General features: G+C 47.2%; 1 protein-coding gene across 3 annotated transcripts in view; it reads left to right on the top strand.

The window, feature by feature from the left end:
- TMEM94 (transmembrane protein 94) overlaps positions 1-27,825 on the top strand; it is a 734,938-nt gene that overhangs the window by 464,686 nt on the left and 242,427 nt on the right. For all 3 annotated transcript variants that reach the window (XM_086930762.1, XM_086930761.1, XM_086930760.1), the window contains one exon: positions 22,082-22,296. In XM_086930762.1, coding sequence (XP_086786888.1) covers positions 22,082-22,296 — 215 coding nt within the window. The remainder of the gene's footprint in view (positions 1-22,081; positions 22,297-27,825) is intronic.

Raw genomic sequence — 27,825 nt, 5'->3', positions numbered from 1 at the left:
AGAGGCAGCGGCAAAAGACCTTGATGTCAAACTGACGCTTGGTGAAATCTCTACGGCGATTGCTGCCCTCCCACGAGCCAAAACCCCTGGCGGGGATGGATTCCCTGCGGAGTTTTATCATACGTTCGGGCACACTCTGGCCCCCCTCCTGTTACAGGTTTACAATGAAGCCTTGCGCACGGGTGACCTCCCACCCACCTTGAATCAGGGTGAAGTTTGTATGATCCTGAAACCGGGCGGTGACAGCACAGACCCCGCCTCGTATCGTCCCATCACTTTGATTAACTCAGACGCGAAAATCCTGACCAAACTGTTGGCCAACCGCCTCGCCCCACACGTAGCTCAACTCGTCCATCCAGACCAATGTGGATTTGTCCCTGGTCGCAATACGGCAATGAACCTACGCCGCCTGAACCACGTATTGCACGAGGTCCGGGGGCGAGACACTCCCCATGTGCTGGTCTCCGTTGACCTGGCTAAAGCCTTCGATACAGTGCATTGGGGTTACCTGATGCATGTACTTCTCAAAATGGGATTTGGTCCCGGCTTTCGGGAATGGATACGGATCTTATATAGAACGCCTCGGGCCAGGGTGCGACTGGGTTCGGCCCGCTCTGATGAGTGGACGTTGGGGAGGGGTACCCGGCAGGGCTGCCCATTGTCCCCCCTTCTATTTGCCCTCGCAATTGAGCCCCTGGCCATATTAGCCCGTAAGGAGTTACATGACTGGGGTATTGTGGTGGGAGACGCTACTAATGTCATCTCCCTTTACGCCGATGATGCGCTTTTCTACCTGACCTCTCCACTGGAGGCCCTTCCTGCTCTGTTGCGCCTCTTGGACCGCTTTGGTGCGGCCTCGGGATTGCGCATAAATGTCAATAAGTCCCTGGTGTTCCCACTGACTCCTGATGATCTCGTCCCGGCGCAGGATTCTCACTGTGCAGGCCTCCGGTGTGAACGTCTGGCGTTCCGGTACCTGGGTATTCAGGTGGCCGCTTCTGATGAGGCTCTCTTAACCCATAACATGGACAGGATTCTTGTGGCCCTCCGCAAGTCCGTTGTATTCTGGAATACGCTCCCTCTCTCCCTTATGGGCCGTCTAGCAGTTGCCAAAATGGTGATGCTCCCTAGAGTTCTGTATGTGCTGCAGAATACCCTATGCCCGTTGCCCCCCCGGGTGTTCCGCACACTGAATTCGCTCCTTACAGCTCTCCTCTGGGCGGGTGGTCGCAGCAGAGTTGCGTTACGCACGGTGACGCAGTGTTGGGATGCGGGAGGCCTTGAGGCCCCGAGATTTGATTTGTACTACTATGCTGCACAACTTCTCCCGGCGGCCAGATGGTTTGCTGACACTGAGAACTGGGAGTTGGCATTGTTGGCGGGAGTGGCTTCGGACAGGGTGCTACAGGAAGCTCTGATGCAGGGTCGGAGCGCCGACGGCGGGCTGCCCTATGTCGTCAGGCACACGGCCTGCGTTTGGCAGCGCTTTGTTGAACGCGTTCTGCGACGTGCGCCATTCCATAGGGAGCTCTACCTTTGGATCCTGGCCCCAATACTCAAGATGGAGGCGAGTATGTCTTTCCGAGAGTGGCGCATGGGCGGTTGCGAGACACTTGCGGATCTTTATCCGGACGACTCGTTTGTGTCATTTGAGAGAGCGGCGGACTCATTTGGACTGCGGGAGGGCCAGTACCTGCATTATGGATGTCTCCGGGATGTAGCCAGGACGACATGGCCCTAATTCCCAGAGGCGCCCGAGCTTACTAATACCCTGGACATCATCTTGTCCTGTGGTAGAGGTAGGAGACTGATTTCCCTTCTTTACTCGGCGATGCGCAGGGACTCAACTCCCCCATTGATGCCTGCTTGGAGGGCTTGGGAGGCGGACCTGGGGATTGAATTGGATCCAGCCCAGAGGAAGCGGATAGGAATGTTGACTCGTAAAGTCTCTTGTAATGCGCGTTTCAAATTGATACATTTTAACTTTCTCCATCGCACATATATGACGCCTGCTTCCCTCCACCGTATCTCTTCGGACAGGAGCCATAATTGCCCGAGGTGTAGTGCTGAACGGGCGGGATTCCTTCACCTGGCCTGGGAATGCCCCTTAGTACATGATTTTTGGGTGGAGGTGGTGGCACACATTACCCGGATTACACACCTTGCGATCCAACTGGAACCGCTTCACTGTCTGCTGGCGCTGGTGCCCAAACCCAGGAAGAGGGGTCTGTCCTACAAATTACTGCAACTCCTGTTGGTTCTGGCGAGAAGGCGGGTGGCCATTACTTGGATGGGACAGAGGGCGCCTGTAATCTCTAGCTGGTTACGGGACGCTAGGGAATGGGCCCTAGCGGAGGAGACTCATATGCAGAGCACACGAAGGGATGGGAAACTTCAGGATGACTTACTCGCTTGGAGGGCCATGTGCATCGAGGAGATGGAGGAGGATGACTCGGACGCTACTAGCGCGGAGCTGTTTTCCTCCGCTTCCTCGGAGTCTGATGATGGTGGGGGGGATCCCCGGGTGCAGGGTCTTGAGGTGGTGTAGCAGTCCCCTGAGTCACGCCGATATTCCTTGTTGCGTACACTTGTTTGTTATTGTGTTTACCATCGACCACATTCTACTATGAGGACCACTTTGTAGTAGGCCCTTGCCTACCTCTCCTTCTGTGATTGCATCAATGCCACAAATGCCATTCATGGGGTTCTTGTTCTTGTTATGTTTTTGTTTGGATTGGTATAGCACCATACAAGAAAATTGGCGAAGGTATTGATATTGATCAGGGGATTCTGGGAGCACAAAGGCGAATCCCTTCATGGTCTTGCAGGTTTCACGAGGTGCCGCCCTGCCCCCGGGATGTAGGCCGCACCTGGCTGTGTACCTCCTTTTTGGAGCTGACCTTCCTGGTCCATCTGTGTTAACTGACTTGTCACTTGCATAATTTGTGCCTCTTTATTTTCTTCGCCAACAAAAATAAAGTTTTTTAAAAAAAAAAGCATAGATTTAGCTCTCTTCACTCCACATCCACGTACCTTGAAGACATATGTATTCTCAAAGTAGATGTAAATGGAGTTAAATATAGTAAATCTGTACTTACCTATGTATGACTACCTTCACAGAATTGTGGTTGTCTTTATTCTGGCTGATATTTTTGGGACAAAATTTAAAGCACAATAATCTGGAATACCATGTTAAAAAAAATATTCAACTTTCTTGAATGCTAAGCTGAAAGGCATGTTTCATCTTAAGCGCTAAACCACAATATTATAGGCATATTTGGTCTAATTTGCTCCTTTTCTGTTGGCTATAGGAAAATAAATGTGATGATTCTTTTCTTTCTGGTCTCTTTGAGCTGCTCCTGCCTTACAGTTTTTCTTTTCATTCTTGCAAAGGACTATAAAGGCAATAAAACGTTTTTCCCTTAACTAGAAAAAATCAGTGTTGTTACCATGTACGGAATTGCCTCCACCCAATCAAACAGAGAAATGCAATTTTAGCAACGTTAAGTCCCTAATTTTCACAGCTCAACTTAATAACTTCCTTTTGGACTGTCAGTGTTAATACTGACATTTTCTCAGCATATTCTGATCACCAGATTTCTGCTTTTCTTGCCAGAGGAGCTCCCCTGAAAATCTCCATCTCTCATAGCTTGAAACAGTCTTCACCCGGGTATACTGACTAGGTAAGCGCTGCTGCAAAGCTTTAGAGTGATCTTAGAGACGTAGTTAGGCTTTTTGTCTTAGGTTATCGACTACTATTGACTCCTTAGTTCCATTAAAGAAATGCAAGCACAAGGGTAGAGTATCAGCTCCTTGGTTTGATGATTCGTTAAAGGCCCTTAAAGTGGCCTGTAAGCAGGCTGAAAGAAAATGGAGACAGGGTTACCTCGATGCTAATAAGCAACTCTGGAAAACCAAACTTTTGGAATACAAAACTGAGATTATGAAATCTAAATCTGCTTACTTTTGTTCTACAATTTGTACAGCCGCCAACAGTTCCAAAAGTATTTTCCAGATTCTGAACAGCCTTACTCACCCTGACTGCGCTAAAAAGTCAATCCCTCCCACACAATCCCTTTGTGACAATCTTGCGCTGTTTTTTCAAAGAAAAAATTGAGACTATCATTCGAAACCTGAGCATTTCCCCCACACTGGTTGGCCCAACCGGCCCTGAGGTCGTCCTCTTTGATTATGGAGTGGCGAGCCCAGGGTACCAGCCTATGGACTGCTTGTGGGAGTTTCCCTCCATCACTGAGGCGGAATTCGATAAACTGGCTCAAGGGATTTCCTCGGGCTCTCCTCTCGACCCCATTCCCCCTAAAAATTGGAAAACATCTGGAGAGGAACTCTTTCCCACTCTCTGCAGGATCTGCAATCAATCCCTGCGCAGTGTTAGTTCCTGCTCCTTGGAAGCAGGCTCTCATTAGGCCACTGTTGAAGAAACCCTCTCTGAACCCTGAGTGTCTACAGAATTATCGACCCATCTCCCTGCTACCATTCCCGGCAAAAATTGCCGAGCGCTGGGTGAGCTTGTGTCTCTCCAAACATCTGGAGCAGAATCATTTCCTGGACGAAATACAATTCGGCTTTCGTTCAGCCCATGGCACCGAAACAGCTCTACTTACTGCCATGGAGGACCTTCGTATGCGTGCAGACAGGGGCCAGACAGTAGCCTTGATCCTTCTGGACCTGTCTGCCGCATTCGATACGGTCAATCACGCGATTCTACTGGAGAGACTAAGAGAGGCCGGGGTGGGTGGCACTGCCCTGCATTGGTTTCACTCCTTCCTGCGGGATAGGAAGCAGGCTGTGTCACTCCCCCCGTTTCAATCGGCCTTCTCCCCGGTGATCCATGGGGTGCCTCAAGGCTCGTCCATCAGCCCGATTTTAATCAACGTCTACCTAAAACCACTGATCACGTTAATAAAATCCCACAGGCTAAAAGTAATTTATTACGCCGACGACACTCAGCTCATCCTCTCTTGGGAGGGTGAGGAATCGTTTCATGTCTGTATGCGAGACACAGCTGGCTGGCTACACAATAATTCCTTACAGTTCAACGCCTCCAAAACCGAGGTTTTATTCTGCGCCGGAAGTCGGATTGCCCGCCCGTTCCCGGCAGAGTTTTGGCCCCCTTAAACCTCAGAAAAGTCACAGCCGGTCACCACGGTTCACAATCTGGGTGTTATGATGGACAACAAACTCAGCATGAAAGCCCAGGTTGCGAAAACAGTGTCCACATGCTCGGCCCTCATGCGTTCTCTTCGCAAGATCTTGCCACTCCTTCCCGCCCGGGCCTTAATAGTCAGGTGTACCATTCTTAGTCGCCTTGACTGTTGCAATGCGCTGTTGCTCGAGGCCCCGTCCGTGCTGCTAGATAGACTCCAAAGAGTTCAAACAGCTGCTGCCAAACTGGCCCTGGGCTGGCCTAGGAGATCTTCGGCCACTGCGGCAATGGCCGAGCTTCACTGGCTCCCTATGAAACAGCGTATTGCTTTTAAATCTCTCTGTCTTGTTTTTAAAGCTTTACATGGAGTCGGGCCCGGCCCCCTGCAATCTATGTTTGACTGGTACATTCCAACCAGAGCCCTCCGGTGCACCATGGCCTGTTTTGTCAAAGTACCAAGATTTAAAAAGGTCAGGACAGGAGGAAGATCTTTCAAAGTTGCAGCAGCTAAACTTTGCAACAGCTTGCCTTTGGATGTCCGTCAAACAAGTGAACTTCTCCCTTTTAGGAAACGGGTCAAAACTTGGCTGTTTCCTAAATGTTAACTACTCCCTATCCTACTGTCATCTCCCAGTGCATCTATTTTAGGAGTTATCTTTCAGCGCCAGGATACCTGTAAGGTGATAGCTGCGCTATATGAATGTTTTAAATAAATAAATAAAAAATAAATAATAGTCTGGAAGCTAAAGCCACATACTGTTTGGCTATTTGACGGTAAACATCAGATGTTAGGGAGGCACGTATAGACTTTTGCTCCTCTCACCTTGAATGTTCCACCAATCTATCTAGAGAATTCTTCAAAACCATAAAATAATTCTTGCTCCTACCTTGCTTTTCCATGAAAGTCTACCTTGTGCTAAACTATATGAATCTTCTGTCACCCCTTTCCCAATAAAATTCAGCTCAAACAGAAGTCTTTGCTTCTGACACACCCAACTCTACTCCTGCTTCCTCCATTTAGTCCATCTCATGCAGCTTCTCTGGCTCTTCACCCATGGATTGTGCCTCATCTTTAGCTAGTTTTAACTCCTATAGCTAAAGGCATCTATTCTTGAGGTTGAAATCCGGTTTCTCCAACCCATGTGAAGCCCACCTGATTGACCTTCACGGTAAAACTCTGTTGCATATTTAGTGTCATAAAATGAATCTCTTGTTCACATCTGCTATGTTTCGGGCAAAATGGAATCAGCCACAAATTGGCCCTCTCCTGAAAAAGCTTTCTGGCAATCCCACTCTCCTCAAATACCACCTCACTTCATCTCTCTGTTGTCTTTCTTTTACAAAGTGGCGAGGTCAGTTCTCAGCGTTCCAGTTTTATTCATTACAGTAGGTTTTTCACCCCCGTGCGGACTTACTTGAGACACCTTCATCAACTTTCAAAATGAGCTACACTTGATCCTTCCTCATGGAGGGATGAAGGAGTTAATTCTCTTACATCTAACAGCTTAGACTATGTACATTTGGTGTCAAAAGTAAGGCTGTGGGTTGCGCTTTAAAATTTTCTTCTAAGACAGATTACAGGTGATCTCTGTAGGCAGTTTTGTGCCTCTAATAAGCCTGCAGACATCATCATCACACCTTTTATTTCGGCTGAACGCTATAAAGGGTTACATACACAAAATTCAATATCATTAAAAACATCATGCAGGCTTCCTTTTCACAATAAGTTAAAAAGCAGCAATAAGTTAAGATTAATAATTATTGAATCAAATAGTTCTTATCACCACTATATATAGTTTAAACTTTTCCTAGGGCGAACTGGGTTATCCTTTTACGCAAATATCCATTATAGAAATATATGAGTAGAAAAATGTAGCCATACTAGGTTCTTCCCTGAGTCTTACTCTATTTAAGCTTTATGCTGCCCCTTTTCCTAACTTTATAAAATCTGTCAAACATTTTTATATATATTAAGTTGATGATAAACATTTGAATCTCTGCTTAGAGGGATACACAGATGCAATTTCGTAATTGTTTTTCATATTTGCTGAGTTTGATGGCAAACTAAAGCTGTATACTGAAAACACTGAGGCCATCATGTTGGGTGGCCCCCAATGTCGGATTCTTAGCTTAGTGGCCCTTTGATTGGGGCATGTCCGACTCTAGTGCACAGCGTTCGAAACTTGAGCGGGGTGACATTTGAAAAGATTCATTCATATACCTCCCAAATTGGGAAAGTGTTCTCCGTCTGCTTTCAACATTAATATTAAGTTTCTTTCTTTCCTACCCACCTAACATTTTTGAGTTATTAGGGCGATAGTAGGCATCTGCTTCTAGTACAGCATTGTTACCTGTTTAAGCCTCTCTTTCGACCTCATTCTTCCTGTGCAAATGGTTGAGCTTGTGCAGCCCATTTGCCCCTTAATCCTCCCCACAGAGAATATGTCTCCGGTCACTTGACCCATTTACAATGCTTGCCTAATCCAAAAAGTAATACTCTTTAGAGACTTTTTTGTATCTCCCACTTACCCTTATTCCTACAGGGAGCCAAATCTACATGCAACATGTTCTCCTTTTATCAATGTTGCTGTCACTTTCACTTTGCAACTGCTTTACAACTGGTTCTCTTTTGAATATATCCAGTCTTTGAGGAGGGTGGTGGGCGCACACTCCCTCACACTCCAGAACTCAGGTTGTCTTGACACATCATAATAAATGCAGTGCATTATAACACTTTCTTCGGTGTCAGGCTTTAGTTTTTCATCCTTGTTTGTGCCGCCATTGCTGTGTGTCTCTAGACACGTGTTTCTGGATAATTGTCCTTCAGTAGGGAGCAACACTTTTTTTGGGGGTGCTGGAGATGTTGCTTAAAGTCTTCTCAGGTCTCAGTACCACTCGCTGGGCTCAGGTGCATCAACCTGAGCAAGTCAGCTCGTTAGCTCAAGGGAGCCTTTTCAAATAGGAGGGGGTGGGCGCACACTGCCTCACACTCCAGCACTCAGTTTGCCCCGATGCATCATAATAAATGCAGTGCATGGTCACAGTTTCTTCGGTGTCAGGCTTTAGTTTTTCACCCTTGTTGGTGCAGCCAGTGCTGTGTATCTCTAGACACGTGTTTCAGGATAAATGTCCTTCTTCAGTACAGAGCAACACTTTTTTAGCGGTGTCTTTGGAAGGCCCTCCAAGGTGGCCATTCTTTGTCTTTGAAAACTGCTGCAGTGTGGTACTTTTGCTCCTTCTTTTTCTACCATTCACCTGGCATTCTGTAACTTCCTAAAAACTGGATGTTCCTGTAAATAAGTGCTCAAATAATTTTCTTTCTGGCCCCTCCTATGTTATGTTATGTTATGTTAATAACATTTATTAGGCGCAACAACTGCCCCAGCGAAGGGGCGTCCTGGCGCCTGATCATGTACACAACACAACAGATCAGAGCTGAAAAGAGGGAAAATCAGATAGCAGAGGTGAACAGGTGGGTTTTGATGACGCGTCTAAAAAGAGTCAGGCTGTTGAGGGCGCGAATGTGTACAGGAAGGGAATTCCATAGATCCGCCGCCAGAACACGGAAGGAACGTCCTCCCATCCTGCTCAGCCTGAACCTAGGCTTAGTCGCCAGATGGTGAGTTTCGGATCTGAGGGACAGCGTGGGGACGTACGAAGAAATAAGGCCCGCCAAGGCCGGGGGAGAGGAAAGCTTCAGAATCTTGAATGTCAGACAGAGAGCCTTAAATTTGATTCTCTGTCTGACCGGAAGCCAGTGAAGAGAGGCCAGGACAGGAGAGACAGAACATCGTCTCGGAAGACCTACAATGGCCCGTGCAGCACCGTTCTGCACCCTCTGAAGCCTAGTCGCCTCAGCCTGGTTGACTCCAAGGAGCAAGGCACTCCCGTAGTCTATCCGGGAAAGGATAGAGGCCTGAACCACCAGTTGCCGAGTGGGAGGGTCAAAGAATTTGAGGACTGGTCTCAGTCCTCGCAGAATACCATAGCAGGTAGCTGCTGTCTTCTTTGTATGGCTGGTAAAAGAAAGGTTGGAGTCCAGCCATACCCCCAGATTTTTGACTTTGGCCGCTGGGATGGGGGCCACCCCCAGTTCGAGAGGCCACCACTGATCTCCCCAGAGTTCCGCCTGCTTCCCTACAATCAGGACCTCGGTTTTCTTGGCATTAAGCTGTAGGCAGTTGTTACGCATCCAGCTAGCCACAGCTATAAGTCCTGCCCGGAATCTGGGCGCAGTCACCTCAGGGTCCCCACTGAGTGTCACCGCCAGCTGCGTGTCGTCGGCATACGATGTCATAGTAAGGCCACATTGCCTGACGACAGCAGCCAGCGGTTTCACATACAGGTTAAATAATGTGGGGCTAAGGGCAGAGCCCTGAGGGACTCCCAGTTCCAAAGAGTGGTACGAGGACTGGCCAGGTGGAATGGCTACTTTAAAAAACCGGTCCGAGAGGAATGAGCGGAACCACTGAAGAGCCTTCCCCACGATACCCACTTCCTCCAAACGCCGCATCAAAATGTCATGAGACACCGTGTCAAACGCGGCGCTCAGGTCTAACAATAGGAGCGCCGCGGTCTGCCCCGCATCTAGCACTGACCGCAAATGCTCGATCATAAAGAGCAGGGCAGTTTCAGTGCTGTGTTGAGCGCGAAACCCATTTTGACTCTCGTCAAGAATATTATTACGAGAGAGGTGGGCAGACAGAATGGTATTCACGTGCGCCTCAGTGACCTTGGCGGTCCAAGGCAGGAGGGAGATGGGCCGATAGTTCTCCGGGAGCAAGGGATCAGCGTTAGGTTTCTTCAGAATGGGCTTGACCACAGCTTGCTTTCAGGATGGCGGGACCACGCCCTCACTGAGGGAGAGATTGATCAACTCCAAAATGGGCTCACGACAGAGAGGCGGGAGACGGGCGAAAAGCTCCGGCTTCAGTGGGTCTAAGGGGGAGCCAGATTTAATTTTGAGGCTCAGAGTGTCGAATACCTCATTAGACATGGCCGGCATGGTGGACAAGGTTTCGGACACCAAGACCTTTACATCACTAAGAGCATCCCCGGGAGCAGATGGTATAAATCCTCGGTAGATTTTCTGCACTTTCACCACGAAAAAGGATGCCAAGCTTTCACAGTGCGAGTCCGTGCAGATTTCTTGCGAGGTGGCCCGTTTCCCCATCAGGTCTTTAAGTACCTTGAAGATTAACTTAGAGGGGTTAGGGCTGTTGGAGAACTCAGCTGCATAATATGCGGCCCGGGTTTGACAAATAGCTCTGTGGTAGGTCTTAAGCTGGGCAAAGTACAGCGATTTTAACGTGGGATCAAAAGATTTTCTCCAGGCCCTCTCAGCTTGCCGGCAGGTTCTCTTAAGCTCGGCAAGAGTCTCATTATACCAAGGGCTACGATTTTTAGCGTGACATTTTGCCCAGGGCAGAGGTATGAGAGAGTCGAGGGCAGTAAGAACCCAGTTGCAGAACTGTTCATAACCCTGTTCTACATTCTGCAGTTTGCCTAGGGGTTGTGCCTCCAATATCCTGACAAACTCCTCCAGCTTAAGTTTACGCCAATTGCGCTTTAAGATCTGTTTATCCACAGGTTTCAGTTGTGGATTGTCAAGGGAACATGACACTTTAACCAGCAGATGGTCAGTCCAACCCACCACCATCGGGTCAGCTGATCTAGCCCGAACTAAGGTGGTAAAAAAGGGGTCCAATATATGTCCTCCTATATGGGTGGGGGAGGTGACTAGTTGGTTAAGTTGCATCGCTTCCAAGTCCGCCAGCAAGGAGCTGATGGAAGGAGATGACGACTGGTCAAGATGTATATTTAAGTCGCCTACTATATTAAAGTTAGCACATGTCGAAGCCAACGAGCTAACCACATCCACAAGGGCAGCCTTGAAAGCAGTGTCTTTCCCAGGTGGACGGTAGATAAGCACACCGCTGAAGGTGAATTGATGACTGACCTTTACCTTAAACGAGGCGCTTTCACACATTGGAAGATCCAAGGCCTTCCACTCAGCCGGGAAACAAGATTTAGTCGCCATGGCTATACCACCTCCCCTAGTCGAGCGGTTCAGAATAAACACCGTATAGGTAGAGGGGAAAGCCAGATTAATGATGGCAGTATCAGCGTCCTGTAACCAAGTTTCGGTCAGGAAAATGATATCAGGAAGGTCCGTATCAATCATGTCCCGTAGTGACTGATGGTGCTTGACCAAAGATCTAACATTCAAACTCCATATGTTAAGTGCTTGTCCGGTCCAGTCCGTATGAATACTACGGACAGTCCTGTTAACTGGGCGTACCCCAATGGGTGAGGCCAGAGAGAAGGAACCACAGGCACAGTCGTAAGGTCCCGAGAGAGGGGATAGAGGGACATGATTACACACCAGAAGACTATCTTTTATTGAAAAGAGAGCAGCGCGATCGTACCTGAGCGTCGCCATGTTAAACAGGATGATAATAAGGAAGGAGGCCAGAGTCCATGGCCCGCACCCGCTACCTCGACGCGGACGAGCGCAGACGGGCAGGACTCTGGCACGACTCCGGCTAAGCGACGGCGTCCCACTGCGCGGGAGAGGGCAACTTTAAATAGGCGCCTCCCTAAACAACTCGAGCGTCGGGACGCTCCAAAATAGCGCCCGCGCTCCAAACACTTACCCCAAACTAAGATGGCGCCCAGGAATCCAGCCCCAGGGACCCGGACCCGCCGAATGGCGGTGCGTTTTCCTGAATTAAATGTGAGTATGGCGACAGCCCAGTCACAGGGATCGAATTAAAAACAGGGAAGAAATTAACTCAGCAGAACCAAAATACACAAAAGGTAGGTTTTAAAATGCGTAAATATCGCAGCTCGCTAGCAGCGCGACCTGCGCTAGTGCAGCAGTGATCAGGGCGAAGGAAAGCACGAGTACGCCTTAAATAGGCGCCTCCCTAAACAACTCGAGCGTCGGGACGCTCCAAAATGGCGCCCGCGCTCCAAACACTTACCCCAAACTAAGATGGCGCCCAGGAATCCAGCCCCAGGGACCCGGACCCGCCGAATGGCGGTGCGTTTTCCTGAATTAAATGTGAGTATGGGGACAGCCCAGTCACAGGGATCGAATTAAAAACAGGGAAGAAATTAACTCAGCAGAACCAAAATACACAAAAGGTAGGTTTTAAAATGCGTAAATATCGCAGCTCGCTAGCAGCGCGACCTGCGCTAGTGCAGCAGTGATCAGGGCGAAGGAAAGCACGAGTACGCCTTAAATAGGCGCTTCCCTAAACAACTCGAGCGTCGGGACGCTCCAAAATGGCGCCCGCGCTCCAAACACTTACCCCAAACTAAGATGGCGCCCAGGAATCCAGCCCCAGGGACCCGGACCCGCCGAATGGCGGTGCGTTTTCCTGAATTAAATGTGAGTATGGGGACAGCCCAGTCACAGGGATCGAATTAAAAACAGGGAAGAAATTAACTCCGCAGAACCAAAATACACAAAAGGTAGGTTTTAAAATGCGTAAATATCGCAGCTCGCTAGCAGCGCGACCTGCGCTAGTGCAGCAGTGATCAGGGCGAAGGAAAGCACGAGTACGCCTTAAATAGGCGCCTCCCTAAACAACTCGAGCGTCGGGATGCTCCAAAATGGCGCCCGCGCTCCAAACACTTACCCCAAACTAAGATGGCGCCCAGGAATCCAGCCCCAGGGACCCGGACCCGCCGAATGGCGGTGCGTTTTCCTGAATTAAATGTGAGTATGGGGACAGCCCAGTCACAGGGATCGAATTAAAAACAGGGAAGAAATTAACTCAGCAGAACCAAAATACACAAAAGGTAGGTTTTAAAATGCGTAAATATCGCAGCTCGCTAGCAGCGCGACCTGCGCTAGTGCAGCAGTGATCAGGGATGAATACACTCACAAAGAAACTCTACAGGTTTTCGTGCACATTATAACTTAGGCGGATTTCGTGAGTATATTACAACAAACGCAACTCCAATTTGTCCAGATGTAGCGTGGAGTTAAACAGTGAGTAAAAGGAACAACAACACTGAAACCACTTCTCTACCTCCATAGATTGTGGATCCACCTACCTACCTTGATGCCTAGAATTTGCTCATGATGCAATATACTACAATGACCATGAGTATGTCCAGAGAAAATGAGTATAAACAAAAGCCTTACGTGTGTCTTATATGTTGTGTGTCTTGTGTGTCTCTTTTTTACAGGTTTATTTAACTGTTTGGGGCTCCAGGTGACTGCACCTGTCTGAGCCAATCCTATATGGCAACCAAGCCTTATGGATTTTTTCTTTTTTTCAGGGCATGCAATTGCATGATCCAAAAGAACCGCTGTAGGCACACTGTATCCTTCTTTAAATTGTTATCACTTTTTAGAGAATTAAGATAACAATTTTTTATAGAAAAACGTGAGTAGGGTTGGGAAGTTGTGCCCCGTCCTGAAGAAGGTACACCAGTACCGAAACATGTCGAGGCACACCAGAGGTTCTGTCCCTAATTAAGACAATTAACCTCGCTCTTTTGCACACCTTTTTAATAGCACCAGCTAGGGGTACGAAATAAAGTTTTTTCACATCACCCACTAGCCAGGTACTTTTTAACTTTTCACCACACCCTTCACTCACATTAACCCCTTCACTTGCACTCAACACACACCACACATAGTCCAACTTGTCAACGCTCCCGCGTAGTCGCAGGTCGTAGCGTGCCGCATCCCCCTAGCAGGATGCGAAGACCCCGATGATGAAGCATGACACCAAGGGGCTTGTTGGTGTGTGAGGGGTATTTTACACAACACTGAGTGTTCCCCCTCCCTGTGGTACACACTGGTAGTAGGATTCTTCTTGTTTATTTATCAGCGCCCGTGGAGTAGGAATCCTATTTTTGTACTCTACCTCCCTTCCTTGTTAATTGTAGTCTCTAGGCAGCGCACAGCTGCGGGAGTTTTTCCTACAGACACACTCTGCCACACACATAGAGACACACACTTAGGTATAACAAAAGAAGCCAGCGGCCCCTCTCATAATGGAAGATGAACATGGCCTCACTTTCGCAGAGGACGAAATCGACAAAATCCTAGCTGACAGCAACCTTTTCGAAGGCCAGGACACAGGCCCGCAAACAAATGATTGGAACGAATTGTTGAATCTTAGACGTAACCAAATAAAAGCAGCCTTACATGGGCTGTTTATGACCCAGTACCTTCGCAACAAAATGGCACCACCTGGTCTAATTGTGAAAAATGAACCACTGATTTTCCCAAAAATTTAATTTTAAAAAAAAAGTGGTCATTAATCTCATGGCACTGTTCAAGAGACTGGTTAGTACTCATAATCAAGACAGCTGCCAGGATCATACAGGAACTCAAAATTGAAATAAATAAAATAGAGGTCCAACTGAAAACATACATCTCACCGGAAGAACTGAAAACCAGACTCGAAGAATTAAATCAACAGATGACCGACTTCGAGTTCAATCTGAAACAGAGCAAAACCAACAAATTAACTAAGGATGTGGCAAAGTTCACTCCCAAAAATGCATATCCATACACAAAGGTGGATTACGTCTCCAAAAACACTTACAGCGACGCGGACAGCGACACTTCGGATAATGGCTCCTCAGGTTCCAATTCAAGCGGTAACAGAGGAAACAGACAACGCAGAGGAGGATGGAGACAGAGGAGGCAACAATTCCCTAGACAAAGGGGATGGCGTGGGTATCAACCACCGAACCATTTCCAACAATTTATGGGCCCACCACAATTCAACCCTTTTCAGTTCGGACCAATGTGGAACCAAGAATACAGCGATGGTTATTACGGACAACAACAACCCTATGGAGGGCCACAACAACCTTTTTTAGGGGCACGCCAGAACACACGTGGGAAGAACCGGAAAGGCAACACTGTCGCTTGGGAAGACCAGGAACAGCCCAACGCCCGAACAACTCGGAGCATGACGGGATCACTTCCCAACCAGCCGTCAACCAGCAAGAGAGGGACCTAGTGGTGAATCTCACACCCATTGCATTAACAGCGACACAGAAGAATGTTCTAAACAAAGGCCTGGGATTTGTACCAACTCAGAAACCAGATATTTTTAAACTCAACATGGAGTTACAGGATTTCTTCAGGAAACTAAAACTACAGGCTTTTTTCAAAGACAAGCCCATACCAGAAGATAAGACAGATACGGGTTTGAGGTTGAAATCAACCTTTACTCCACCCGACTCTACTATTCCCGTAGAAATCCTAACCTTCGAAAAGGCAGTGATCACAGAGGTCAACAAGCTGAATACACAAGGGAGAAACGTCTTCTATAACACAAGTGGTGATGAACAACAAGCCCTACGAGAACTGACGGCCAACAGCGAGCTCGTTATAAAACCAGCAGACAAAGGAGGGGCAATAGTGTTACAAACCCTTGAGGCATATGACAAAGAGTGCCAACGTCTATTGTCGGATGAACGGAACTACAAAGTGTTGGAGAGAGACCCAACGGAAGGACTTCGGACCCGGATTGGCGGCATGGTTGAGGAAGGCCTAGCCCATGACTGGCTCAGTAAAAAGGAAGCAGATTTCCTACAACAACCCACTCCGAAAATACCATACTTCTATTGTATCCCGAAGATACATAAGAACATCGAAAATCCGCCGGGAAGACCCATAGTTTCAGGGATTGGTTCGATTTTGGAGCCTTTGTCGAAATTCTCAGATGCATTCCTCAGACCAATGGTACAAGCAACAAGCACATACTTGAAAGACACCAAATCGGTCCTACAACTTTTGGAAGAGAAGGTATTTGATCCAGCTGCACAGCTCCTAGTAAGCCTCGACGTGGAGAGCTTATATACGAGCCTGCCTCATGAAGAGACGCTACAGATCATAGAGGAAGTGCTCTTCAGTAATGCATGGAAGTATCAGACACCAAGGAACCTAGTCCTTGAATGCATCACCATGGCCTTGAAAGACAACTTCTTCAAATACAAAAAGACACTATACCTACAGACCCACGGAACGAGCATGGGTAGTACTTTTGCCCCAAGTCTAGCGGGACTATACGTCCACCATTTGGAAGAACACAAAATCCTACATGAAAGTAATCCATACCGTTCCCAGATTAACACCTGGAAACGGTACATAGATGACATTTTCATCATATGGAACGGGGATGTCAACAGGGCCACGAATTTTGTAGCTTGGCTAAACAACCAGAATGAGTACCTAAAATTTACCAGCACCATTTCAAACACATCAATGTTTTTTTTGGATCTGAACATATACACTGAGGATGGAAGGCTAAAAAGCACTACCCACTTCAAACCCACCTCCAGGAACTGTCTGTTGCGTTACGATAGTTTTCATCCCAGGCACCTAAGGGAGAACCTACCGTATGGACAATTTTTAAAACTAAGAAGGAACTGTACAGAACTGAACGAATTCAACAAACAGGCAAAAGACTTAAAATCCAAACTTATACAAAGACAATATCCTGTCAAAACCATCGACAAAGCGATGAAACGCGCAAGAAACAATCACAGGGAGGCACTCATAGAGAACAACCCACAAGATAAAGGAGCAAACAAAAGACCAATCTGTGTGACAACTTACACTTCCATATCAAACCAGGTATCAAAAGTCATCAACAAGCACTGGGGAATATTGAATTGTGGAGACCTTGATTTTGAGAAACCAATGTATGCACACCGGAGGGGCAAAAACGTTAAGGACATTGTGGTACACACTAGACCACGGGAAAACCCCACTGTAAGAAAAAGTATGACGGGTGTCCAAGGACACTTCCCCTGGGGGGATTGCAGCTGTTGTCACCAAACTCAAAAAAGCAAAACCCTAACCTTTAGAAATGGCACATCATGGGAACAACGCCAATTTTCCAATTGTGATACAAAAAACGTGGTCTATATGATAACATGCCCGTGTGGACTGGAATATATAGGTATGACCACCCGACCCGTCAAAGTAAGGATAGGGGAGCATAAAAGTAATATACGCTGCAAGAAAACGACGACCAAGATGGCATCACATTTTTTGGAACACCTGCATTGCATCAATGATTTACGCTGGACGGTCATCGAACGTCTACCCTCTGAAACAGGCCTGTTCCAGAAGGAACAACGATGGGTGTTCCGCTTAGGAACCCATGTCACAGGTCTCAACGACGATATCCCATGGAGCCAAATCACCTGACCATGCTTGGGATATGAGAACGTCAACAACAAAAATTCCCTTATGTAAATGTCAGCAAAAAAAGAGGCCGTCGAACTGAAAACATCCTATTGGTCTTTTCACCAAACAGCGAGTTAAATGAAAAGTATGAAATCCTTATAGACAAAACACACACTGAAAAGGATGAGGATATTGTGCATTTAACATTTCCCTTCGTGCCTCTGTTTATAAGAAAAACGGATTCGTAATTCGCACCTAGGCATACTCTGAGTGACGATCAAACAACAAAGCAATCCCTCAGGGAAATACTATACAGCTCCAGTGATCAGCGCTACCCATAGACAGGATCACGCATGCGCCGAAAATAAGTTGAGGGAGGCGCGGCAAACACGCTTGTGCGTATGCGCGCCAGAAATACACATGAGCCGAACCTGCGCAGAAGGGACCGCTGGCAACGGGAGTCGGGGCCCGAGCCCATGAGTGGCTGGGGAGCGGATAGTCCATATTTGGACAACCTAAAACCCGGTAATTAATGAATGAGAGAGGGATACATGTTACATGTGGTCAGAACACATGTACACGATAGGCGGCAACACGGATGTTCCTTACAAGGTCGCCTTCAATTTCCGCCAATTAACGAATGAGATTACACCTACATCCTCTATATATACCGCCTAGCTGCTTACCTATGTATTCACAGCGGAGCAGCACAGGGTGGTAGAAGGAGGCCAATTTAGGTGGATTTCGTGAGTATATTACAACAAACGCAACTCCAATTTGTCCAGATGTAGCGTGGAGTTAAACAGTGAGTAAAAGGAACAACAACACTGAAACCACTTCTCTACCTCCATAGATTGTGGATCCACCTACCTACCTTGATGCCTAGGATTTGCTCATGATGCAATATACTACAATGACCATGAGTATGTCCAGAGAAAATGAGTATAAACAAAAGCCTTACGTGTGTCTTATATGTTGTGTGTCTTGTGTGTCTCTTTTTTACAGGTTTATTTAACTGTTTGGGGCTCCAGGTGACTGCACCCGTCTGAGCCAATCCTATATGGCAACCAAACCTTATGGATTTTTTCTTTTTTTCAGGGCATGCAATTGCATGATCCAAAAGAACCGCTGTAGGCACACTGTAGCCTTCTTTAAATTGTTATCACTTTTTAGAGAATTAAGATAACAATTTTTTATAGAAAAACGTGAGTAGGGTTGGGAAGTTGTGCCCCGTCCTGAAGAAGGTACACCAGTACCGAAACATGTCGACGCACACCAGAGGTTCTGTCCCTAATTAAGACAGTTAACCTCGCTCTTTTGCACACCTTTTTAATAGCACCAGCTAGGGGTACGAAATAAAGTTTTTTCACATCACCCACTAGCCAGGTACTTTTTAACTTTTCACCACACCCTTCACTCACATTAACCCCTTCACTTGCACTCAACACACACCACACATAGTCCAACTTGTCAACGCTCCCGCGTAGTCGCAGGTCGTAGCGTGCCGCATCCCCCTAGCGGGATGCGAAGACCCCGATGATGAAGCATGACACCAAGGGGCCTGTTGGTGTGTGAGGGGTATTTTACACAACACTGAGTGTTCCCCCCCTCCCTGTGGTACACACTGGTAGTAGGATTCTTCTTGTTTATTTATCAGCGCCCGTGGAGTAGGAATCCTATTTTTGTACTCTACCTCCCTTCCTTGTTAATTGTAGATTCTATTAGTGAACATTTTTCTCTTTTAGAAGAGTAATACTTTGCACGGGTGAAGAAAGCAAAAGGTAAAAATTAGGTGCTTCACAAAACTACGGCATTAAAAACATCCCTAATCATGATTAGTGTGCCACGAGAAATATTTTAATTATTTAGTTTGCTGCAAATATCCCCTACAGATTGACACTTGGAGCACTATAATAATTCAGAAACTTAAAATATAATACACAACAGCATTCAAAAACTGTGCGGAATTATAAAACCGAGACAGAATAGGTGCCCAATCAAATAGACCACACATTCAGATCACTGAACTGCATAATCAGTCAGCCACCCTGCATGAAAGGTTATTTATTTAAAGTATTTATATAATGCAACTGAGCAGGAATAATAATAATATTTCAAGGTGCAGCAGTGTCTAGGTAGCTGTGTGTAAATTGAAAAGGTGGGTTTAGGGTTGTGGATCGGTCTCTCTGGACATTGGTTCCAAATTCTTGACGCTTTTCATGAGAATGCCTCTTTAATTGTTATTGTTTTTTTTATTTTATATTTAGAGGTCTAATAGGAGTCTTGATCTGCCTCTAGCGTTCTTCTCACCTCCTGTAGTGATGACTTAGAGCCATACAGAGACACCACCCTTGAGTGCCAACATCAGTTCCTTTTTTCAGCACCCTTTTATGCAGATCCCAAACTCCGCTTCTGTCTGTCCTTCCTACAAAATGTTTTTCTTTACAGTGTGCTTGTGTTATGGGTCCCTTGAAGACTACATGCTTGAAGCTCGGCTGCCCTATAGGAAGCAGATGCTGGATACTGCCCCGCATGACGTCTGCCTTTGGTGTCTCCGATCAAGCATTATTCTAGCTCATGTGAGAAATGCTGCCTGATGCACCCGAAGGCCAGCAGAAAGCGAGGGGTTAAGCTGAATGTTACTGAGCACGAGAAACCAGGTCGGTCAAACTCCAAATCTTGGGCCTGTTTTCGTGGCAATACCTGGTCCTGTTCTAGGTCTCAGAATAATGTAAGAATTCCACCCATCATCTTATTGTTTGTTGCATCTCTAATTCTGGGGCAGCTAGAGGCGGTCAGAGGGGCAAAGCTGCATCTTTTGCAGAAGATCCCGATTCCCCCTGGAGAGCCTTCAAATCCCATGGATACTGCAGGGCCCCCAGACTGACATCCACCGTCAAGAGCTTCCCTGTTAACAACTGACTTGTTTGACCTTCACACAGGTGCTTAGTACTTGACCACACCCCCCTCCCTCGGTAAAGATCATGCCGTCAGCCATGGATTTGGCCCTGATTTCGATCTCTGATTGGAAGAAGGGTTCAACTTCATCTTCTTTGTGGACCACATTTTTATTAATCTTTTTCAGGATTTGACACCGTACAAATCCCAACAATACATTGTTACTATCAGCTGACAATGCTATTACATCATTGAGATCATGCCTGTGATTCAGGTGCACACATTCCTTGCCTGTCTGGCTGGCTAGGCTTTACAATGTAAATAAGGAAACCGTTATTGTCAAAGCAGTTAAAACAACAACCACTGCCTGCTACCCAAAGTTCTGTAAGGGGTGCACATTCTTATGTTGTCACCTATTCATGTAAAGGTTCGACTTGATCTTGACCAACATCTCATTTTGAAGTCACCAAAACAGAGTCTGGTGTGGGAAGATTCTCAGACAGTGCCTTTGCCTCAATACTAATATTTCAATGCCTTGAGGTCATGTTTGACTCAGAGGTGGAATAAAAGAACTTCAAAATGTTCTCCATGATGACGATGATGCTGACCATTTGCTGCCTCATTACTATACTGTTGCTGGGCTGTATTTAAAATTCTAGAATGCTAGTGGTTTGATACCTCACCAGAAATCGAATTGGAATCCCTGTTGAGCCCCTCCACTAGTGAGGAAAGCGCATCCTTTGGTGCTGGTGTTGGAACTGCAGTTGTCAAATATGGCAACCAAAGCAGATTTGCTTGCAGACATTTTGCACCTAGGCTCTTCAACCGCCAAAGCTTTGGTACCCTACCACTCAATGAAACTTTGCTATTTTGGCTGTGTGTTTTTTTGAGGCGATGCTCTCATTTCTTCTGGGATATGATGAGTTGGATCTTTCCTGCTCTCCTTGAGGCCCAACCCTTCTGGAATCACCAGAGCTAAAGCCACCACTACAGCTGTAGCTAAGATCATAGTGGTCCTGGACATCTGTCATGCTTCTCCATGGGTGTCTGTCCACATCTTCATGGGCACTATTGTATTGACTCTCACTTCCACAGGGAGGGTAGTTTTGCATGCTGTTCCTCCCAATGCAAAGTCTTCTCCTCAGACTCCCTATTTTTGGAGGATACTACTTTGGTATCTTTTCAAGAGGTGAGGAATCTGCCATAGAAGTATCTTTCATAAGAAGTAACATATTTTGTGTGATGCTCTTTCTGGTAAATGCTCAATCTAACCTTAGATTCATTTCTGCCATCTACACTCCCTATTCCATAGAGAGGACTTTTTGTTGATAATAAGATTCCATGTTGTATTCTGCATACTGTCCAGGTTCTCAATCTCTTACTAATGCTACCCGTCTTAGGGCGCAGAATGCTTTGTTCTTAACTGACATCAGCACTTAGAAATGGCACCTATACATGGCTAAAGACTGTTACTTCAGTGCTTCTGTGGAGTCTGATGATACTACTTATTGGCACACATGAACAATTGCTGAATAGTTTCCGGATCTAGTCTTATGCCCTAAGGGAATTTAAACGGTACAGACTATATGGTTAGTTTCCACCTGAAAGAGCTTTACTGAAGGTATTTGTTCACCACTGCTTTGTTTTCTTTTTTTTGCATCTACCTCTTCTGTCCTCACAATGTCTTCTGTATCTCTGTTTCCAGTGGTGATGTTTCTTGCTCTATTCCTCACCATGTCTTTTCTTGCCTGCTCTATGTCTTTTTACTCTAAAGTGTCTGCCTTTTTCTTGCTCTTATCACAGTGTTTTAAGACATTTCAAACTGTTTTTGATTGCAGGAAGAAAGTTTTGGATTTTTACCAACGAGCCTGTCTCTCTGGTTACTGCTCTGCCTTCTCTTACAAACCCATGCAGTGCTTGCTGTCATCGGAGCTCAATGGTCACTGCATTGAGCTGATTCAGATTCCTGGACAACAAGGTCTTTCAAGTGCATGTGATCTTCCCCTGACCACAAACAAGCACAACAGTCGACGGAACAGCTGGAGCTCTGATGGTATGCTGCCTCACAGTCTTAGCCCAAATTGCCTTTTGATCCTAGTCTATCTGTGTTACCTGATAGTGCCAGTCTAGTGCCACCTCCTGAACCCCATCATGTACTACTGCCTAGTGTTAGGGCGGCCTTCCACTGACAGACTGTGCTTCCTCCCAGTGTTTACCTGCACTTCTCCCTGCAGCCCCTTCTGTTTCGTGGATTACCTTCTCTAGTTCTTCTATTGTAGTGCTCTAAAACCTGCCTACCTAGATTTCTTTTTTTTGTGGGAGCACATGCATGATACTTTCCCAAACTCCATTTTGTAATTGTGTCAGGGCTCCTTCCCTGGAGTTTGTTTTGTGACCATTTGTGCTGCTTTTTTGGAATCCCCTACATTCCTTTGCTTGTCTGTGCTACCTCTTTTGAATGCATTGCCTCGGTCCTATGCACACTGGCCCTTTAAACTTCTACTAATATGATGTCTATTTTGGTGTGAATCTGTGCTTCTTTCAAGGAGTGCCTTCATATATATGGACTGACAGAGACTTCTAGCCACAGATTCCTTACCTTAGAATTGTCCTTAGGCATTAGACTGGACCCAGAACGTTTTTGGGAGCAGTACCCCTTGCGAGGCTTTAGGAGGTTTTCTTTGGCTCCGTGTGCTGTTGTCCGTGCCCGAAATGACGTGCACAGTGCCTATGTAGGATACTCCCTAGAGTGCTGTTGTCATTTCTTTTCCCACCAGTCGGCGGAGATCCAGAGTGAGCTACACTCAGTCAATTTCTGACTGACCCTTTTCGACTTTTTGTCTAAAACTTTTTGAAATTTTTCTCCTGGTGTGGCAGGATCTTAACTATGAGGGCTGGCTTCAAGCCCTGCACCACTTGTCACTGGCAGGTGTTTTTGACGGCAAGCACCTTGTTTGCCTCTAGTGACTCGAACGATCACAACGCAACAACCTGCATCGACTGCCACACCATGCACCCCAAGACCTGAGGCCTCAAGCTCCTTGCCGCTTGACGTGCGACGCCATTATGGTCTCAATCCCAGTCGAGAGAAAGGTCCCAGATTGGTAGCGGAGCCCAAGATCCTGTCTCACTCCAAGTCGTCTTTGGGTAAGTCACACAAGCGCAAGAAGTCGAAGAGGTCTTCGCCCGGTCTGTCAAAGTCATCTTATGAGACAAAGGAGCGGCGTCATTTAAGGTTGGGCTTTGTGGTTGAGCCTGCACCTTCCAGAGTTTCCAGGAGCCAGAGTGACCCCCGCCCAACTTTGCGAGTACTAGGAGGCCATGCACTTCATATTTGGGCAGCCCATTTCCACTGGCGTGCCTTTGGGCCCATGGGTTTGGGAGGAGCCCCCTCTGGTTGTCCACCGGCTCCATTAGAGCTCCCTCGATGCACGAATGGATCTGACCCTAGGCCGATTGTACCACCTAAACCTTCCCTGATGGTAATGCTGTTCCGGTTCTCATCCCGACTCCAACACAGAGCCAGAGGTGAATCATCCAACACTGACTCGGATGCCGACTGAAGCCTTGCCTTCCAAGCCGGAGCCCAAGCCCTATTCTTTTGGGCTTGGACTTGGGGAGGATTAGGAGGGTGTTGCAGGGATTCTGCACATACACAGAACTATGTAAAGGAATACAGGACCTTGGTGTATAGGGGCTAAGCCTTCCTACCACTTCAGTACCCACAATCCCAGGACTGACTAGCAATAGTGTCTCACTTGCTCTCCTAAACAATCACGAAGACGTAAAGAACACAACACTCCCGACTCTCTCAGGAATCGTGGTAACAAGACATGCCCTTTCGCTCACTCACTCTTACTTGTTCACAATAAGAATTGTCTGAGTCACGAGTATAGTTTAACATTTTCTTTTTAACTATTGTGCTCTATAACGCAGTAAACGAGCCACTACCAACAACAAAATGCACATACTCAACACAGTTAGCATTGTATCCAGTCCATATATCTTAAAGGAAGATGTCCTCTTATAAAGATAGTGGACACAGGCTATAAGGCCTAACCACCCTCCCCTTGGTGAGATGAAGTATTATTATATAATAGAAGATCTCTGGGCTTTGTCAGCAGACGCAATACCTTAGTGCCTAGATGGTATATCTACATCATAGGAACTGCACTGCACTTCTACCTGGAAAGGTCCCTCTCCAAGTGTATGTTAACCAAACATGCATTCCCATAATATCAAAGCACAAGTCTTCAGCAGCTGCAGCTGTGTTTGCGTGTTTTGTCTAGGTGCTAGGGACCGACCAGAACAGAATAACAAGGGGCATTGTTTATCGACCTTGCTCACCGTGTTCAGACTAAGCTCCAGGAACAGACAGAGAACACATAAAGCAGACAGTTCTTGAAAAAATAAATTCATGTAGTAACGTTCCCAAAAGCGGCATCATGGCAGCAGAGCTCATGCTAACTTAGCGGTGTTGATAATGTCCCTATCGGCCATATGACAAGGGGTCACTGAATCCTGAAAAATACCAGCCCTTAGACCACAACATGGACTTGTGTGAGGAATTGGCAGATGCCAGCAGACTGTACACCTCTCCAGATACTGGCATTCTCTCTCCTCCTAATGTGGCTACATAGGAAGGGGCTTTGTTTTTCATGGTAGTGAAAAGGGGAGCCTAGTTCCTGGACCTTTGCCTATCCTCAGTGGCAGTCAAGACTACCGTCTTCACAGAGGTGCTTCTGTCAGGAGGGACCCTTCAGAACCTCTCCTTCCATTTAATGCAGCCCTCACAGATGTCCTGCTGGGAACTTGGTCTAAATCTTTCACAGGGGCTCCTGTGAAGAGGACAATTGTCTGCCACTACCACCCCTCCCCTGGGGGCCACAACTTAGTCACACAACACCCTACCGAGGAGAACTTGGTGGTCGAAGCCTCTACCTCCCATGTAAATCCTGCCACGTTCCCTACCACTCCACTGGATAGGGAATCCAAGAGGCTGGACAACTTAGGAAAGAAAATGTTTTCTATCCCCAGCCTTGCAATGCGGTCTTTGAACACCGCTTGCCTTTTGGACCTTTACTCCCATGATCTGTGGGATTTGTTTGCGCAGGTGCTGTCCATTGTCCCGGAGGAGGCCTGGACCATACTTTCCCAGGCTATCTCTGATGGGAGAGATGCAGTGAAGGTCACTATTCAATATGGGCTGGACATGACCAACTGGCTGGGCAGAGCAGTTTCGGCGCCATGCCTGACTGAGAACAACTGGCTTTTCCGGGGATGTCCAAGCATTGATTATGGACATGCCCTTGGATGGCTCCCATCTCTTTGGAGACGAGGCGGACTCCGTGCTGGACGCTTTCAAGGACAGCAGAGTCATGACCCAGCCGTTGTGCCTTTCCATGGCCCCTCAACCCCAGGCTGCATATCGCTGCTTTGGCGGCCATGGAAGGAGACTTCCAGCCTAGTCTTTTTAAGCCCAGACACCACAGCTCGCAAAGCTCCCATCCTCTGTCTGGCCGAGAACTCAGTACTCACAGGCGCCGAGGGTCGGGCAACCAGGGGTAGGGCCAATTTACCGCCCCCACTCCCCCCGGTAGCCGCAGCCTCCAAACCCCTTTATCTGCCCTCTTACCATCATGGACACCTAATGGGAGGCCGGATATGCCATCACTTGTCACACTGGAGGTCTGGAACATCAGATTGCTGGGTTCTTCATATTGTCCCTAGGAGCTACTCCTGATGACTGACTGTTAAAGGCGGGATTGCCCCAGGTTGTCGCTTCCCACCTCAAGACTATGGCGGACCTCCTGCACTCGCTGAGGTTCACTGTCAATGTGCCAAGTCACACCTGGCTCCCGCTCAGATGCTCCATTTCATTAGAGCAGTTCTGCACAGGGTGCAGTTTCAAGGCTTTTCTCCCGAATGGCGAGTTCAGGATATTCAGGTTATGAAACCGATGTTTCAGCCTCTAACCTGGATTTCGCGAAGACTGACTCTGAGGCTGCTGGGCCTCATGGCTAATGCATCCTGTTTGTGACTCAGGTGCACTGGAATAGGCATGCTCTGCAGTGGGACCTGAAGTTCCAGTGGGAGCAGCATCTGGGTACTCTATACAACATGATCTAGATCTTGGAGGGAATTCCATAAAATCTGCAGTGCTGGCTAACGAACTGTGATTGGGTCAGCAGCAGACCCTTCTCCAACCTGATCTGACAGTGGTGACACATGCATTTCTTCTGGGATGGGGCGGCTACCTGGGAGAGGTGGAGATGAGGACGCTGGTCTCCAGCAGAATCTGAATTCCACATCTACCTCCTGGAGCTCTGGGTGATCCGGCTGGCATTGAAAGCTTTTATACCCTCCATCAAGGGAAGGATAGTGCAGGTGTTCATGGACAACACCACCGCCATGTGGTACTGCAACAAACCGGGCTGGATGGGGTTGTGGACCCGCTGTCAAGAGCCCCTGTGCCTATGGACATGGCTGGAACGTCAAGGCATATCCTTTCTCTTCTAACGGATCCTCATCAATAGTCATAAGCACTGAATATTCCCGCCCACGTGCTGGGACCCCGGAAATAATATAAAATAATATATGTAAATCACATATAAATAGCTCCACATATATGTATGCACATATATCATTTTTTCTCACACCAATGCAGCCCCAAAGCAGAGGCTAAACAATGTAAATACTCATACATACACTGTAATTAGCAAGGAAACAAAAAACACATTAGGTCAAATAGCCCTTGAACTTTGTGTTTTAATGAGCAAAACTCATAAATCCTGAAAATTGCTAATAAATATACATTGTTAGCCACAGGCTGCATTGGACAGCAATAGCATAGAAAATGAAACCATTTTCAACAAAAACTTTCACCGTGGCTTTAAGGCAGCCATGACCCCTGGCTTCTTCAGGAGTGACAGTTAGGTCAGTTGTTCTTTCCGGCTCCTTCAGTCAGGACCCTGGTTCAACAGCTCCCTTTCATTTTGACTTAATGTCAAAAAATACTAGAGAATTTCTACAATTTTTACTTTCACTCGACGTCTTTTGGGCATAGAGTGTTAGTGCTATCTTTTTTGCATCTGAAAAAAGGAATTTTTCTATCAAAAATGCCTTCTGTCTTTGACAACTGCCCTTCCTGTGGGAAGAAGAAGGCCAAGACTGACACACATCCTGTGTGTATCCTCTGCCTCCCTGATTCTCATTCTGCTAGTTCTTGTGAACACTGCAAGAATTTATCAAATAGAACTCTCAAGGATAGGGAGAGAATTCGTATTTATGGTCTCTCTGAGAGAGGTAGGTCTCCTAAGAGGCAGAAGAAGCGCAGGACGTGATTGATGTCGAGAGAAGTCCCGACTTGCTCTCCTTCGGCGTCGGGATCTGCGTCAAAGAGGACGACGGCGAAGACTATGAAGACTTCAGCGTCGAGAAGTAAGGTACCCCCGCTGCAGTCTACGGGGCGTGCAGCGTCGAGAGAAAGGTCTCCGTTGGTGCATAGGAGCTCTAAGTCGAGACAGCCGGCGTTGAAGCATCATCACCAATCTTCGACGTCGCGGTTTCCTCCGGCGACGCC

Source organism: Lissotriton vulgaris, chromosome 7 (assembly GCF_964263255.1).
Source record: "Lissotriton vulgaris chromosome 7, aLisVul1.2, whole genome shotgun sequence".
NCBI lineage: Eukaryota > Metazoa > Chordata > Amphibia > Caudata > Salamandridae > Lissotriton > Lissotriton vulgaris.
The sequence above is the reverse complement of the archived record's forward strand: the minus strand, read 5'-3'. Positions and strand labels throughout refer to the sequence as shown.